General features: G+C 31.8%; 1 protein-coding gene across 3 annotated transcripts in view; it reads right to left on the reverse strand.

Annotated features, from left to right (window-relative positions):
• Positions 1-16,131, reverse strand: part of LOC130898017 (adenylate cyclase type 3) — a 78,599-nt gene that overhangs the window by 28,831 nt on the left and 33,637 nt on the right. For all 3 annotated transcript variants that reach the window (XM_057807039.1, XM_057807040.1, XM_057807038.1), the window contains exons 4-7: positions 11,715-11,864; positions 9,185-9,300; positions 7,162-7,273; positions 5,536-5,663 (exon numbers count right to left, since the gene is read on the reverse strand). In XM_057807039.1, coding sequence (XP_057663022.1) covers positions 5,536-5,663; positions 7,162-7,273; positions 9,185-9,300; positions 11,715-11,864 — 506 coding nt within the window. The remainder of the gene's footprint in view (positions 1-5,535; positions 5,664-7,161; positions 7,274-9,184; positions 9,301-11,714; positions 11,865-16,131) is intronic.

A 16,131-nucleotide genomic window follows, 5' to 3' on the forward strand; every position in this document is an offset into this window, starting at 1 on the left:
TTTTCCTAAACCAATTTTGCCAAAAAACGAATTTTCTACTAAACTTCAGGGAGAAGAATGAGTTTTTCAAATCATATTCTGACAAAAAATGACCTTCTCGTCAAACTCCCACTCTCAATATGATCAAAAAAGGCTTTTCAAAGTCTAATGTTACCAAAAAAGGAATTTCTGAATCCATTTTAGTCAAAAAACAATTTTTCTCAGTAGAATTTTGTCTTTTTTTCTAGTCCAACTATTTTTTTGTCACGGAAATCATTACACTTTGCTTGATTTGATTGAAAAAAGCTTTCCTAAGTTGAATTTGTTCAAAAAAGAAATTTTTAAGTTCATTCTAGTCAAAAAACAAATTTTCCTACTAGAATTTGATAAGAAAATTGAGTTTTCCAATTTCAACGTGAAATCCTTTTCCTAGTCCAACTATTTTTTCACGAGAGTCACTTTTCAATTCTCAATATGATGGAAAGAGGGTTCTTCCAACTCTATTGCTAGCAAAAAATCTTTTTCAAGTCCAAGTTTGTCAAAAACTGTCTTCTTAATGGTTAATTCTATCACAAGATGGTTTTTCTAAGCTGAATTTGGTAAAAAACGGCTTTTGCCAACATCTAAATGATAGTCAGTATTCAAATGATATTTGCGATTATTTCAATGATATTTCCCAGTACTGAGAGATTTGAGAGAATCTTGAATCCACATCATCCAGTAATGATTGAACTAAGATACTTTAATTTCGTAAACCTTTTGTTTTGTTCAAAAAAAGTGTTTTTCTAATGGGTTTTCAACATCTAATGTGATTAAAAAAAGCTTTTCGACGTTTAATGTGATCAAAAAAGGCATTTCAATGTCCTGTGTGTTCAAAAAAGGTTTTCAAAAGTCTAAAGTCTTTAAAAATATTGAAATTTGTAAAATATTTTTTTTAAATTACTAAAACTAACCTTTTTCAGCTAGTTATTAAAATTTAATACTAATTGAAATTGCACGTGGATCTTTGAACTTTTTCCATAAAGCATCCTTTCTCACAATATTGCAATCCCATCTACAATGGGCGAGATTTTATAGAGAAAAACTATACAAGTTTTGACTCCCTCCACAGATGCTGGTACAGTTAATCCATGACGTCGAAGTTACTGGGATCAAAGTACCACAAGAAGATATTGATCAATATAGGCATAGAGTTTTATACAGTTTATGAAACCGTCAAACATTCATCAATGTTTTAGTAGTGAATAGTCTCTGAAAAAGTTATTTCATTTTTACGTTACGAAAAAATCAATTTGGATAAATTATTTTTCAGAATGTATTACTGCTAATTGTCAGGGTGAGTTTCATTCTTTACTATTCCAATAAATTATTTTCATGAAAGTTAATCAGATGGTAATAAATTTTATTATTATTTGTTTAATTCGCTTTAAAATCTCATCAGTGGAATAGAATAATAATTCCAATGATAATATCTTTATTTACGTTTGTTTAGATGTTGTGAATGAAATGTTCGAATCTACGCGATTAAATAAATCCTTCGTTAGAAAATGAATTAAGCACTGCGAAGGTAAACATCCTTTTTAATAAAATCAACTCGATAGGATTTATTTCACTCTCGGAAATACTAATTTATTTCGTGTGTTGTATACGATGAATAAAGCTTGATTTCTAAATTAGTTGTTTATAAATCTTGAAATTAATTAGTCGTTTTATATCTCATTAACCAAGGTTTTTCTACTTATTCTAATTTTTGTAATTGCATTACCTTTGTAGATCCTTGAGAGTAGCAAAAAAGTGGAATGACACTTCATTTTTTTCACTACTACATTCATTGATTCTTTCAACTTCAGTACTTCACGTTACTATCCATGATAATCAATTCTAACTTTACTCGATATCAAATTTCTGAGGTAATTATTAGAAAATAATGGTTAATATAAAACCAATTAGTGTGGAAATTAATTTAATGCATTGCAAAGTCGGGAAATAATTCTGGTAAGAAGAATTTCAACATTTTTCGAAAAATATCCTTCTATTTTTTTCTTCATTTCTCACACTGTGTTTTTGTTCTATTTTATGATTATCTAAATTATTTAAATATGATTGGATTATTTTCTTTATTGCAGATTCATTGTATAGATCGTGAGGATCTCAATAATTTTCTTCCTTTTCCTTCTACGTCTTTATCTCACTTTTTATTCACTTTCATCGCAATATAGGAACATTTTTTCTCCTTGCACAATTTTATTAATCTTCTTCCATTTTCTATATTATTTGTATTCAATATTTCCATCGGTTTTCTCTTCTTTCTTTTCTCTCTTACTTAGCCTTTTCATCAATTTCTTTCTAGTTCCTTAACGTATCTTTTTTTGTTTTTGTCCCCAATGTAGCAATCCAACGTCATTTCTGCGTGTTTTTTTGGAATTGGAATATGACATTTTTCATATTGACTACATTTATTATTTACGCTGGCTTCATTTCCCCGTAAGCTTTCTCCTTTCTTCTTATGTATTATCACTTTTTCTTTATTTCCCTCCGCAATTAGGTTCATCTTTCTCCACTTGTTCGGGTTTTGTGATTATGTAACTCAAATTTTTCTCTTTTCTTTGTATTCATTATTGACACTTGTTTTCTTTTTCTTGTACGGTTCTTTCCTGATCTCCTTATGTTTTTTTTTTTTTGTTTTTATCTCCAATCTAGTTAAATTCACTTCATTTATTAGTGTTTTATAGCTTCGAAGTTTAATATTTTCTATATTATTATTTATCCTCTTATGTATTCTCTCCCCATCACTTTCAATCTGCTGCCATTTTGATCTCTCTTTGTTTTTTTCTTTATTTCACCTGTTTTGCGTGACTTTCTCTTTACGCTCCTTTTTTGCTTCCTTCTGATCTCTTTTTGTTTTTCTCTGTTTCTATCCGCAGCCTGGTTAATCTCGCTTATTTTATTGGTATTTCGTGGCCTTGGAAGTTAATATTATTCATTTTTATTATTTATATTGGTTTCCTTTTCCCAATAAGTTCACCGATCCCTTGTATTGTTTTTCCAACACTTTCAGTTCACTCCCATTTTTCCTCTTGCCAATCTGGTTTATCTTTCTTCATTACTTCGAGTTTTGTGGCTATGGAATTCAATATTTCCAATATTATTTGAATAAATTATTCACACTGTTTTTGTACCTTGTATATTTCTTCCTATCGCTTCCTATACGTTTTCTTTTGATCTCTCTTTGTTTTTCCATTTCTGTCCGCAATCTAGTTAATTTCACTTGATTGATTCGTGTTTTGTGGCCTTGCAATTCAATATTTTCCACATTAATTACAGTCGGTATTAATATTGACTTTCTTTTCCTTTCTTGTATTATTTTACCATTTTATTCATATTTCTTAAACCGACGTTCTTTCTCATGTACGTCTTCGTGTGTGTTTATTCTGTCTTGAATTTTTTTACGTTATTCATCAAAAGTCTTTTCCTTTCTTTATCTTATTTCAGTAGCTTCTATTTATTTATTTCTGTGTATTCTCTGTATCACTGTTCCGATCATTATCATGTGCATTTTTATATCTCTTTCAATATTTCTTTTAATTGTTGAATTCTTTCTCTAATTTTCCACAGGATGTCGTCGTATGTAGTAAGATTTAAATAAAATATCCAGATGAAAATTTTATGAGATAATACGAACAAAACTGCAGTTTTTATAGCCAACGGCGTTAATTAGTGAAGTTGTTTGCATTATGTTTTGTGCAGGTTCTTTTTTTACCTCTCTGCGACATTCAATGAACTACACCGACAATTAAAAACTTGCAGAGCTTTTAAAAATATTTTCCACTCAACTAAAATCAACCCTGGATATCTTAATAATGAATAGATAGTAGATTTTATGCAGTTCAATATTCATTTATATAATTTATATATTCCACAACTGGAATTTCAAATGATCTTAATAGACAAACGAAAATTCATTACGGCTGAGAATGAAAAAATTCAATAACATATCTCTCTCAATCTATTCTAAAAAAAATTTCAAGTTTTTTAGCATAAACAATTCCAGAAACTCAAATACTCATCACCAATAGATAAACTGGATATCAAAACTTGTATGCATCAATTAGAATTTGGTTATAAAGGTTGTATGTACAAAAAGTAGTAAATTTTTAGCAGTCACCTCTTCATAATACCCAAGGAGTGCTACAAACTCAATCCATTATACCATCCACTACTGGTAGCAGCCTTGGAAGTCTACCGAAGGGATTCTGCTGGTGATTGGACTCAATCTACTCGTACTTAATCCTTCGAAGCCAAATCTAGCATACATGGAGGGTGCATTGCAATGTGTTTTTGAAATTTGAAACACGTTCTCGTAGCTCTGTCGTAGAAGGCACTAGTCACTGTAACATTTGGACACAAAGCCTCTCGTCATCTTTCATCGTCTCACGACTTTCTCTAAACCGATCTGCCCATCAAAGTGGTTACATTATTTGACTTAACACGAACCAGTTATGCGAAACATATACAAATTCCCGAAAAGACATCTACGATCGTCGTCTTTATTTCCAATCAGAAACTACGTGGTTAGATGCCTTAAGATTTCTTCTTTTGCTAAAGTTGACTATATAAATGCGTAAAATTGTATATTTAGCTAAGATATTTGGTAACATACAGGGAGTGGGAATTAAATGTTGTCTTCTTCACAGTAATCCCTTGGAAAGCCACGCAGCATTAGTGACAGCTCTTTCACTAGTAGTGTCAGAGCACTTTTAATGGAATAGCCTTCATCTGATAAGTTTAAACGGTTTCTAATGACCAAAAATGGTTTCCCTTCATATGAGTTGTGAATTTAAAACTCACTAAAACTTCAGATGACTCATGTCAAATAAGTAACGAAGTTAAGAAACCAAGGGAATATTTTGATGAACCCAAAAATTTCTTTATTGAAATGTCTTTGTGAGGAAATGACGTAAGGCTCAATTATTTGGGTCTTTCAAAAACCTCGCGGTAAAATTGTTGATTTGTTGTTTGACTTTAAACCACACGTACTTTGTGGGATGATTCCCCGATGATAGAAGAATAAATCACCATGCATTCAAGCTAACATTTGAGCTAATCCATGCCATGGTGTTTTGTGACCAGGTTGTCTACAAATCAATTACGATATTTTTTGAAACACTGAATCATTTTTCATCGATTATTGATGTTTTTTTATTGCTGTGGAAGATTCGAAGGATCTATTTCCAACCAGAACCACAATTTATTGGTTAAAATCTAATGAACGGTGATGTGACTTGGATTCAATTGTTCCCGGGGGTCATATATCCGCGACTGTTTTTTCTAACGCTACGTTAGTCCTAGTACTTAATATTCTCACCTGGTATATCTAGCAGCTTTCTTTCATTTTGTCTTTATATTGAGTTCAAAAACTATTCAAACATAAACTTTTCAGTTTTATTTCTTATTTGGTTTTTCTAGAATAGACCCGAGCTAAGCTTGTAGGCGTCGCCGGTAACTAAATAATTCAAATAGCAATTTCTTTAAAAAGTACGTGGTTAGAATACTTACTTGATCGCTTTAACCATGGATAAACCCATATGAACGGATAAAACGGCGTGATCAGGGCTTTCTTTCGGTGCTCCACTTATACAATAATAACAGTCCCCAAGAATTTTTATCCTTATCTGTTGATATTTCTGAAACATTCAAAATTTGAGATGATTTTACGATTTAACCGGAACTGAACGAAGATTTTTTCTTTGAAACACTTTGAATACTAGTAATTTGAACTTTGAACAAGAGAAGTTTTCAAATTTACTTGTTTCTGGTATCTAAATCATTAAAAGACTTCCAAAAGATTGAAAAAGATACGAGGATTGTCTTGGAAGATCTGACAAGGGAAATTATTTGTTTTCCATAATAATTTTGATTTTTAAATATTGTCTCTTTTTGAATCTACACACTTAGCATAGCAGCACTTCAAAATAATACACTCGTGAGCAAAAAAATCGACTCAAATCGAACGCTCATTGGAAAAAACTCAATCTATCAATATTAAGTGCTTTGAATAAGTTTCTTTACTCGATCTTGTTCGATGCTATCCCATTTTTTGTTAAGCGCTGTTTTGAGGTCCAATTTCGCGACTAGTAGAAGATTTATAGCCCAAACTTTTCTCTTATGTTCATCCTATGAATGCTTGATAATATTTAAGTCCATAGTGACAATTTAAATACTGTCGAACGGAACCTGCTGTATGTGGACGGGACGAAACGACGTAATCCCCTAAAATGTCTTCCAAGTATCGATTCGCCTTTAATTTCCCCGCTCCTCCGCCAGTTTCAATAAAAACCAACTCTGTTTTTGTGTACATTGAAATGCCCACTCAAACCTTTGAGGAGTCTTCTCCAAAAGTCTCCAAAAATCTTTCTCCAGGTCTTCGGTAGGTTTGTATTCTTCTATCTGAGAAGAAAACGGATTCCCATTGTTCAATATAATTACCGTGATCTTTGGTAAATCTTAGATGGGTTGTCGCTCAATTCGGGCCAGTAACTGGACTTTCGGCCAAAGGCTAGCTTGCCTTGAGTTTTCTTCTGACTGTCTAGCTACTCATAGCCACTCCTTGCGTTTCTATGAGCTCTTGTTGGACTTAAACTCCTTCTTCAACGATGTCTTGACATTGAATCGGTCATCTTTCTTGAATGTACACATTTTCCGTAATAATCTGACCTTGAAGGATAATTTAAATACTTAAAACTAATAGATCCTATTTGACCAACTTTCCACTACATTTCTGTACCTATATATGCTCATAATATAATTTAACAACTCTGTTATCATCAGTATCTGTTTCATTTTCTAAAGTGCAAAAATTATCTCACTTAATTTTTAGTTTATGATTGACTGCTCCCTGGAACGATTTTTTTGTTGATAATGACCTCAAATCTTCGTAATTTATCAATAAATTATCATCTTCTATAATAAATAGAAGTAGAATTAAGCAAATTATTCATGCAATGAACATGTTATGGATCAGAATATATTGAATTTAGAAATACTATACTTCAAGTATACACGTGTCTAATTACGTGATTCATAACGAACGTTCTAATATTGAAAATATACATATTACCACATCAATTTGAACACACGTGCTACGAATTATAGTTCTTTAATTAACTTTGGAAATCTACTTACTTCAGATAATTTGTCAAATCTTGCGAAAAGCTCGTTGAGCATTTTAACCAATTCTTGAGCTGAATACGTTGAAGAAATGGCGGTGAAACCAACGATGTCTGCATACAAAATACTGTGAAAATAAAATATTATACAGGATTTTAATCAATTGAAACCATATAAAACCACTTTTATGTGATGAAAACCATAAACACATATTTCAGCTCATTCTAGGTGCGTGAGAAAAGTGATAAGATTCACGACAGAAACAGCGATCTGGCAACGTTGTGTCCAAACCTTTTTGTTTGTTACGTTAATTTTGAAAATTCTAGTGACACGATAAATGACCAACTTTCAAAAATTTTAATTATTCATTCAATATTTCAATGGAATGAGTAATCCGAAACTTGTGTCTTTGTCAATCGAGAATAGAATTCAAACAAATATTTATGATCGCCTTCAAAATAGGGTATTTCCGGTCAATACAATTTCCCATACAAAACGTTTCAATCAAATTATGGTAAGTAGCCAAAAGTTTAAAAGTTACAGGGAGCAAAATCTAGCTCAGACAGTGGCTTAACGACAATTCTAGTTTCATGTTTGGCCAAAAAATCAGTCACACGAAGAATGGCTTCAAAACGGGGTTTCAAAATAGCCAAATAGTGTTCCTTATTGACCATTTGAACCTCTGGAACAAATTCATGTTTGATCACTCCACGAATAAAACGATGATTATTCCACTTTTCTACTAATGAGCCCACATTTTCTCACCAGTAATGTTACGTTTGATAAATGCTTATTCACGACCTCTACTCGGTGTTTTTATTGCGAAAGATTCAGTATTTTGTCTGCGATTCATTTCACCATGCAACGCACCGTTTCGCGTCAAATTTGATCAAATCTGTTAATTTTTTAATGAACGGTTATTCCATTATAACCTTCACCTTTTCTAGTATAACTTTAAATAGCAGTCAGGGAAAGCTATGAAAATCTCGCCCAGGCTTCTGGTTGTACTACAACAGGAACTAGAGGCGGAAAATCGTTTGAAAAATAAGATTTGTAAAGAAAATATTAAAATATGAGCAAGAATATTTCACGAAATGCCACTGATTTCAAAAACAATGAGGAAAGTTTTTTGATAGGAAATAATGAAAAAGAATTACATAACGTTAGCCCGCAGACTATTGTGTTTTAATAAAAAGCAATAGTTTCAGGAAATTGGATGAATTTAACAGGGCTCTTGAAAGGCATCTAAATGTACGTAATTGTTATAAAATCTTGAATTGAATTGATACAAAATATTCTACACCCTACAAATTTCCCATGTGTATATGGATATAGCAAAATATATCCTTAATTTTGCTGGCATTTAGAAAGGTTTAAAAACCTGATTGAAATGAAATTTGGCACTTTACGAATTATTCCTTTATTGATATCTTCACAACCAACAGAAAGGAGACATGGCTATTCGACGAATTGAGAAAAATCACGAAGCTTCTCAGTAACCACCTAAGCTCGGAGCTGAAAACACGGATACCCAAGGCTATATATTCCCAGTCTTGTACGTTGTAGAAGCTTGGGCCCTCAACCCATATTGCGGAAAAGACTAGAAGCCTTCGAAATATGGCCTTTCCATAGTATACGTAAAATTTGGAAGAATGTGTAAAGAAAACCCAAATATCTTGGCCACATCGGAAGAGGTTCAAAATAAATGGATCCTATAGTTCATAATTTAGGGAAAAATTGTAGAATAAAGGTCGATTGGGAGGAAGACTCCTAGGTACAGAAGCCTATGTACTGAAGTAACAACCAAAAGTAGAATCAACAACAATCTATCAACTATTCATTTCTATCAAATTAATGTCTATTTACGGTGGCAGATCCATCTAACGCGCTAAATTGAAAATAAATAACTAGCTTGACCTGAAACCACTTCCGTAAACCGTCTATAAAACAGATGATTTATGGATGGGATGAATTAATTTAGACCGTATCTTCTAGCTCATTGAATTGATACAATGAAATCAAGTTTAAGGATCATTACCTCACATTTTCGTGTCGGCTCATGTATATTTTTTTGAATTGACTGTCTGCCGAATCTAAATCCTGTCTCATTTGAACTGCAACGTGCTCAGGCAGAACCGAAAGTAACAAGCGTTCCTGTAAAAAAACAGAAATACAGCTACAGTTATTTCGTAATCAAAAAGTCGCAATAAGGAAATAAATTTCTTCAACTTCTCTCATTTCTTAAACCTCTCAGTATGTTTTTGTTGATAAATCGCTTTAATTGGAGGAGACCAAAATAGGTGGAAAGCTCAATATTCCCTGCTTCGAAAAATTATTTGTCAATCAGAAGAAACCTAAGATGATAACGATTTATCAACAAAAATATACAAAAGAAAATTAGATCGTGTTTTTTGACTTAATCACCAGGTCTATTTAAGGATTCTTTCAATTCATTTTCGGGTTTCTGCTCTTCGATCTCGGAACTAGGAAAAAGTCAATATATACCAAATCCGGGCTATCACAATTCCTGTGTTAATTCAACAGGGTGGGGCCTGGAAATTTCATGCAGAATAATTTCCAGTTTAACGATATGAAAAAATGGTAATTTTTGTAGTGTTTGGAGAATATATTAATGAAATGAAAAGACAGAATTTCATTAAATTGGAAGCACTGTATAGGTAGTCAGAAATATTTTTACCCAACCTCCTAAAAGTGCCCTTATAATCTCTGGTAAGTTATAAACTGGTTCTGAAAATATTCACAAATTTTCGAACGAAGTGAAATCGTTTTAAAATTTTTTTATCTCTCACTGGACTATAAAAAATGATTTCCTAATAATGATGTTAAGTGGAATTGTGGATTCCATTTTAGCCTAAATTGGAAGGGTCTCTTAACTTCTAATTTGATTCTCTGTTATCGTCAGATTTCAGTTCCTTTATACTTAAAGATGTTAAATTGGCCAGAAAATCATAATTTTCAAAAATACGTTCATTACGGCACATTATATCTAACGAATACACTAATATTAGGTCATTAGCTCGAAGAAAACTATGAGTTAGTTTAATTCACTGCTCGTTGATTATACACACTGATAAATGGAAACTTAATGTTTGAACTCTGAAAATTCATTTTAACATTCCCATAATTACCGTACTGTCTATTTGCTTTATCAATATTAGCAATTTGACTCATGAATTTTGGAGTTTGAAAGAACAACACTGTGTGCTAATTTTTTAGCGACTTCCAGTTATCTATCCAGGGATCCGCATAATGGTCTTAAGTGCCTAGGTTATGGTGTATCATTGTACATTCGCTCCACTATCTTTCTATGCAACGCCACTGATATTTTTTTTGTAATCTACTTCGTTTCCATGCTCAAATTATAAGTTGGAGTTTTTTTAACTGATGATGATACACACTGTATACCCTACCAGTGCATCAACACTCACAATTGCATTGTCTGTTGTCGTCTTCAAAGACTGAAGGTCTTCAGTCTCTGAAGACGATAACTTGGTTGTCGAAACGCGCGTCAGATACGAAACGTAATCGCTCAATCACCGTATTAGCTAGATTTGGCTTCCTGTGAATTTTCAAAACTCAAAAATCCGCTTCATGAAACGCGTCTTGAGCCCAGTGAAGCTTTGAAAAGTGAATGGTATAAAAGGCCATCCTAGCAGAGTTTACAACACTCTCTTATTAGTTTTCCTTTTTCCTTTTGTTTTTTTCTGCTGTTCAAATTGTTGTTTCTTGATGCTATTCCAGTGAGCAGCTTTCACGACAATGTATCCATTAGATCACTCACTTTGAATGCGTAGACATCTGGTTTAACGGAAATTCATTTGTAGCTAAAATGAGGCTTGAGAGTGATCTTCTTCTTCTTCTCATACCAGGTTTTCTTTTTCCTACCGACGCCTTTCTTTCCCTCTACTCTACCCTGTATTATGTTTTATAGCAGTAGGTATTTGTCGTTACGTAAGATGTGTCCTATGTAAGATGTTTTTCTTAACCTAATAATTGTCACCAGCTTTCTTTTGCGACCAAAGCGTCTTAGTACTTCGTCGTTGGTGATTCTGTCAGTCCAGGGTATCTTCAGTTCAGGTTTTTTGATCATTTGTTCACTTTTGTGTACTATACTTTATTTGATTTCACCTAATCTTCCTACTTGTTCAAAAATCTTGCCTTTTTCGTTTGTACTCCAGTCCACTTACATTCTCTATTTCATCTTCATCATCCTTAATATCCACACCAACAAAGACTTTTGACTTATTCTGAATTTATGACTTCGATTAAAAAATTCATTTTTTTCGCAGTATTGTCATTTTCATGCATCCATCTTCATTTCACCATATTTTCGTCTTATTTTTTAATTTTAACTGTGGTACTGTTCATACTGGTTCCGATTGCTTGAGTATCATTTAATTATCAGTTTAGATCGTTCAAATTCCTATGAGTTGACTTCTGAGTTGACTTAGTACAATTAATATTGTGTATGACTGGTTTTCAACCAGCAAACTGAATATCTATACCATTCAAAATTGAATGGTATAGATATTGGTATAGATAGGTACCTGCTCAGCACTTTGTTCCTCAATAACTAGTTTCACCTCCAGAGATTGTCTTGTTTCAAGAAAAGCTCTTCGTTGTTGCTTATCCTCGACGAGAAAGGATGAAAGTCCCAATAAATTTGCTGTCGCCAGTAGGATGCAATTACAGAGGTGCTGCAAAAAAATATTTGAATAAGTAACAATGATTTATAAATTTATAGGTTATATAACGCAAATATAATATAACCTTATTTGCAATCCAGCTTTTGTTTCAGCGATGCCGTGACTTATAACTCTGATTTATTAACTTTAGCTTATCCGAATAATACACCACCTCTATTACAACCAGTCAACTAATATTAGGATTGGAAATTATCCTTTTTGTTTACTCAGAACAAGTTATAAAATTAACTTCAGAAAATAGTAACATTGGAACTGATACTATTGGTGTTGGTGAAGTTTCAGACTAACCCTCCCTCTACTCATTATCACGTTGATTTTTTTACTACAGAATATTTGAGAAAAATTGAGCATAGTGATAAAAACGTCCATATATACATCAAGGTTGCAGTCTATTAATAACTGCCAAAAAATAATGTCACGCGACACTTTTTTGTTTAGAAATCGGGCATGTAACAAAAATAGAAATAAACGTATTATCTCTCCACCCCCTTACGATAATAAGTTTAGACCTCTCAAATAGTCACTTCTTTTTTAATTCTAGCTATTAAGAAATTTATTATCGACCTCCCACTCCATTCGAAAAACTCAATAAGTTTCGTTGCTAAATCGTCCTCTAGCTATCTACAATCTAAGTTTTCCTCATATTTTTTAACGCTGTTTTTCATATAGTGCCACCGTTAGCTTAAAGCAAATTTTGTAGAATAATTTTCATGTAAATTTTCTATTTATTTAGGGAACAGAACTAATAGAGTAGAACGGATTCCTGTTTAGTTATATTTTAAAAAAATATGGATTCAATTGTATGTTATTTTATTTTATATGTTAGAGCATAAGCTCCTTTTTATTCAAATCTGTTCTACCTACTCGTGCCTTCTTTGTTTAATTTTTATTCGACCGATTTAATAGTAATTATATACTTTAACTAAAACCGAAAACCACTTACTGAGGAAGAATCTCCAGTCGGAAAAGTGAGGTTATGTATATTAGAGTATAATAATTCCATCCGGAAACAAAATCAAATTCTGCAAATATTATTAACGCAAAATTTGAGACATATGGACAATTATTATTATATAATTTCTAATGAATCCGCTATGGAAATTTATAATAACCATAAAGCGATGATCCTATTGAATTATTCTGAATGATACTTTCAGTGAGAGATGTACAAAAGCAAGCTTTTTATTTCTATTTGTTTCCCCATCTTCCTCAACTAATCCTCCCATTTCTCTGTCGAATTAATATTAAACTGAATGATGGAAAACAAACATTGAAATTTGGAATGTGTACATTGATCCTTTACTAATATTAATTCCATTGGAAGGAAAACGTTAGAAAAAACTCTCAGGGTATTCCGAACTTCACCAAGATGTTTATCATAATTCCAATTTTAGCTCCATTCTTGATAAAAAAGTTGGGAAATATTCATAATTTACAAATAAAAAAATCTGAAGATAGAATATGAAATTATTTAAAACCCCTTATCTACTCCTAATGATATCTTTCGTTAATTACTTCTTAGATCTTTTTTATATGGTTTTGTTGAGGGATTGTGTTTATTTCAGGTCTCCTTTAATTGAAACTTCGTTTAAAAACAGATAAAATCTTGACCTTTCAACCTATTGCGGTTTTTATCTACAGAAATTGTATGTTGTATGCTAAAAACCGCAATGGGTCAAAACGTCAAGATTTTATCTGTCTCCAGGAAGCGGAGTATACAGTACTGAATCGATCACAGCGCTCGATGTGGTTAAATTATCGTCAAATCGTGCTTTTAATATTAATAAACGTGTGAAAATTGAATGAAAAACAGTTCATAATAATTATATTTATCGCGAACGGTTTTCTTGGCATGTACAACACTTTTTGTCATTTTTAGATTGTATAGATTGTTCATATATAAGTTACATCATATCGTTAACCATTGGGCGTGAGCCGCCTCTGGCCTTCAGATAGTAGTTTAGAATTAAGTATTCTATCAAAAACACTACATGCACATAATTAATTAACAATTCTTAATGTTCGAATGTATAATTTAGAAAATATACTTAAATATAAATTCTGATTTCGCAACATCAACATCCTATAACTCAGAAACGAGGAGTATGAGAAAATTTTTTCATGCCACAGAATTATTTCCACTTCATCTACTAACTTTCGAATTTTTTGCATCCAAGTCCCGGAATACTCTTTATAGTAGGGACAACTGAATCGATCACAGCGCTCGATGTGGTTAGATTATCATTAAATCATGCTTTCAATATTAATAAACGCGGGAAATTTGAATGGATAAATGGCGTGAGTAGAAAAAAGAATACAACCTTGTTCTGCTTAGTACCAATTCAAAGTACGTATATAAAATGGTTATTTAGTTTGTGAATAAACAATATATTTGCAATTAAATAAATATAAAAAGTATTGTGGATCCAGGATTAATTTTCAGTGTGTTTTGATATACCAATGATTATGTTTACCTGCTTACATAGGACAAACATCTAAATATTCAGAAAATAGATTAAAATATCATCAATATCATGAAATATAAACAAAACATACATTTAATTATGAAAATTCGAATGTAGTGATGAATAAAAAAATGAAAAAGATAATTTCTAAAATTCTAAAGACAGAAATAGGTCGAAACATCAACAAATCTAAGAAATTTGAATTTGGCATGTGTGTTTTCAATTTTAATACAATAATATCGACTCAACATTGACATTGATGGATACCTGATGTATTGAATCATTATTATTTACATATATGATTCTGAGTATTGCTGAATTGATATTTTATAGACGAAAACCCGACCATAAAGTCACCTACCCTCGTAGATACTCGTAAATATCTTTGAGAAAGATTTAGTGTCCCAACTGGCACTTTAATCAATATTTCGTGAACTTTCGACCTTCTTTAGCGTCTTTTATAATTAAGAGATCATCTAGGTTTGTTACTATATCTTATGACAGTTATTCTTTTTGTAAGTTATGTGTACTCCATGAATTTTGTCCTTCCGTAACACACGTTTCTCTAGTTTGAGAGTTCTGTGAAGAGCTTTGTCTATCTAGAACGTTGGGCAAGTCAATTATTTTATGCAAAAGTTTTATTTCGGATGTAAAAATGTTTTAACTGACTTGATACACTTTTTGGTATCGTTTTTATCATCGAGTTAATACACCAGAGTGATGATGAAGATGAAACAGATGAAAGGCAAGATTGGCAGTTATAAAAGTTTTCTGTTCATCGCCTCTTCGGCTGATTACTACTTCTATTCAGCTTGGTATACTATTAACTACCTTTTGACGGTAATGTGTTCTCGCAGACTTTGATCTAAGCGCTTTCTTCTTATTACATAACAAGGTTTCAATGTGTGAAAAATTTGTATAACTGGACGTCCATTTTATAATTGAAATGATGCATCAACTTCTTATCCAATTTTGGACGATATTATGTTTTGTTAACAAATTACGTAATTAGAAACATCGAATCAAAAACCACAAGAGTTCTGGGATAAACATTGAGAATCAATATAAAGATCTAAGTTTCACCTCGACCTTGACTAAAAATAAAATTCAATATAGTGTCATCCTGAGTACATACTTTTGCAGAACGGGAAAATCGATAAAGGTCTGTGGAAAGCTTTCATTATAAAATCTGCAATGTTAAAAAAGGAATAACGGAAGTTTCCGTTCAAATTTATGCGATTCCGAATAGTCTGAAAATTACAGTTGGCGTGAAAAATTACACGAACTAACGCTCAATTCGTCAGTATCTGCTTTTTTTAATTTTAAAAGTAAATATAGAGGGTTGGTTTCCATATATGAAAAGTCCTACGATTCAAATTAAACATGTAACTTGTTAGGAACCATTTTCTAATTTAAATCTATGAAGAATTGTTTTATGGACCCCCCATTTTTAAGTAGTTACCATGAATAGTTAATCCCCCTAACGATTTTGTAAAATTTTGATTTTAACAATAATTTTTTCACAATCAAAATTTTGAGTATTTTTGATTGAAACCGGTACGATTAATTAACGAAACTCTCAGGTTTTATTGTTAAATACCTATATTTTGCTAAAACATTATTAACTTGATGTTAATTTACATATTTACATACAAAAATATTATTATTCAACATATTTTTTTATTATTATAATCAAATATAATTTAATCTTATGATTAATACAATATTTTTTTTGGTTATTGACTAAAAACAGGCAAACTAACTAATAATTAAAAATAATATTTTATAGACAC

This window comes from Diorhabda carinulata, chromosome 9 (assembly GCF_026250575.1).
Source record: "Diorhabda carinulata isolate Delta chromosome 9, icDioCari1.1, whole genome shotgun sequence".
NCBI lineage: Eukaryota > Metazoa > Arthropoda > Insecta > Coleoptera > Chrysomelidae > Diorhabda > Diorhabda carinulata.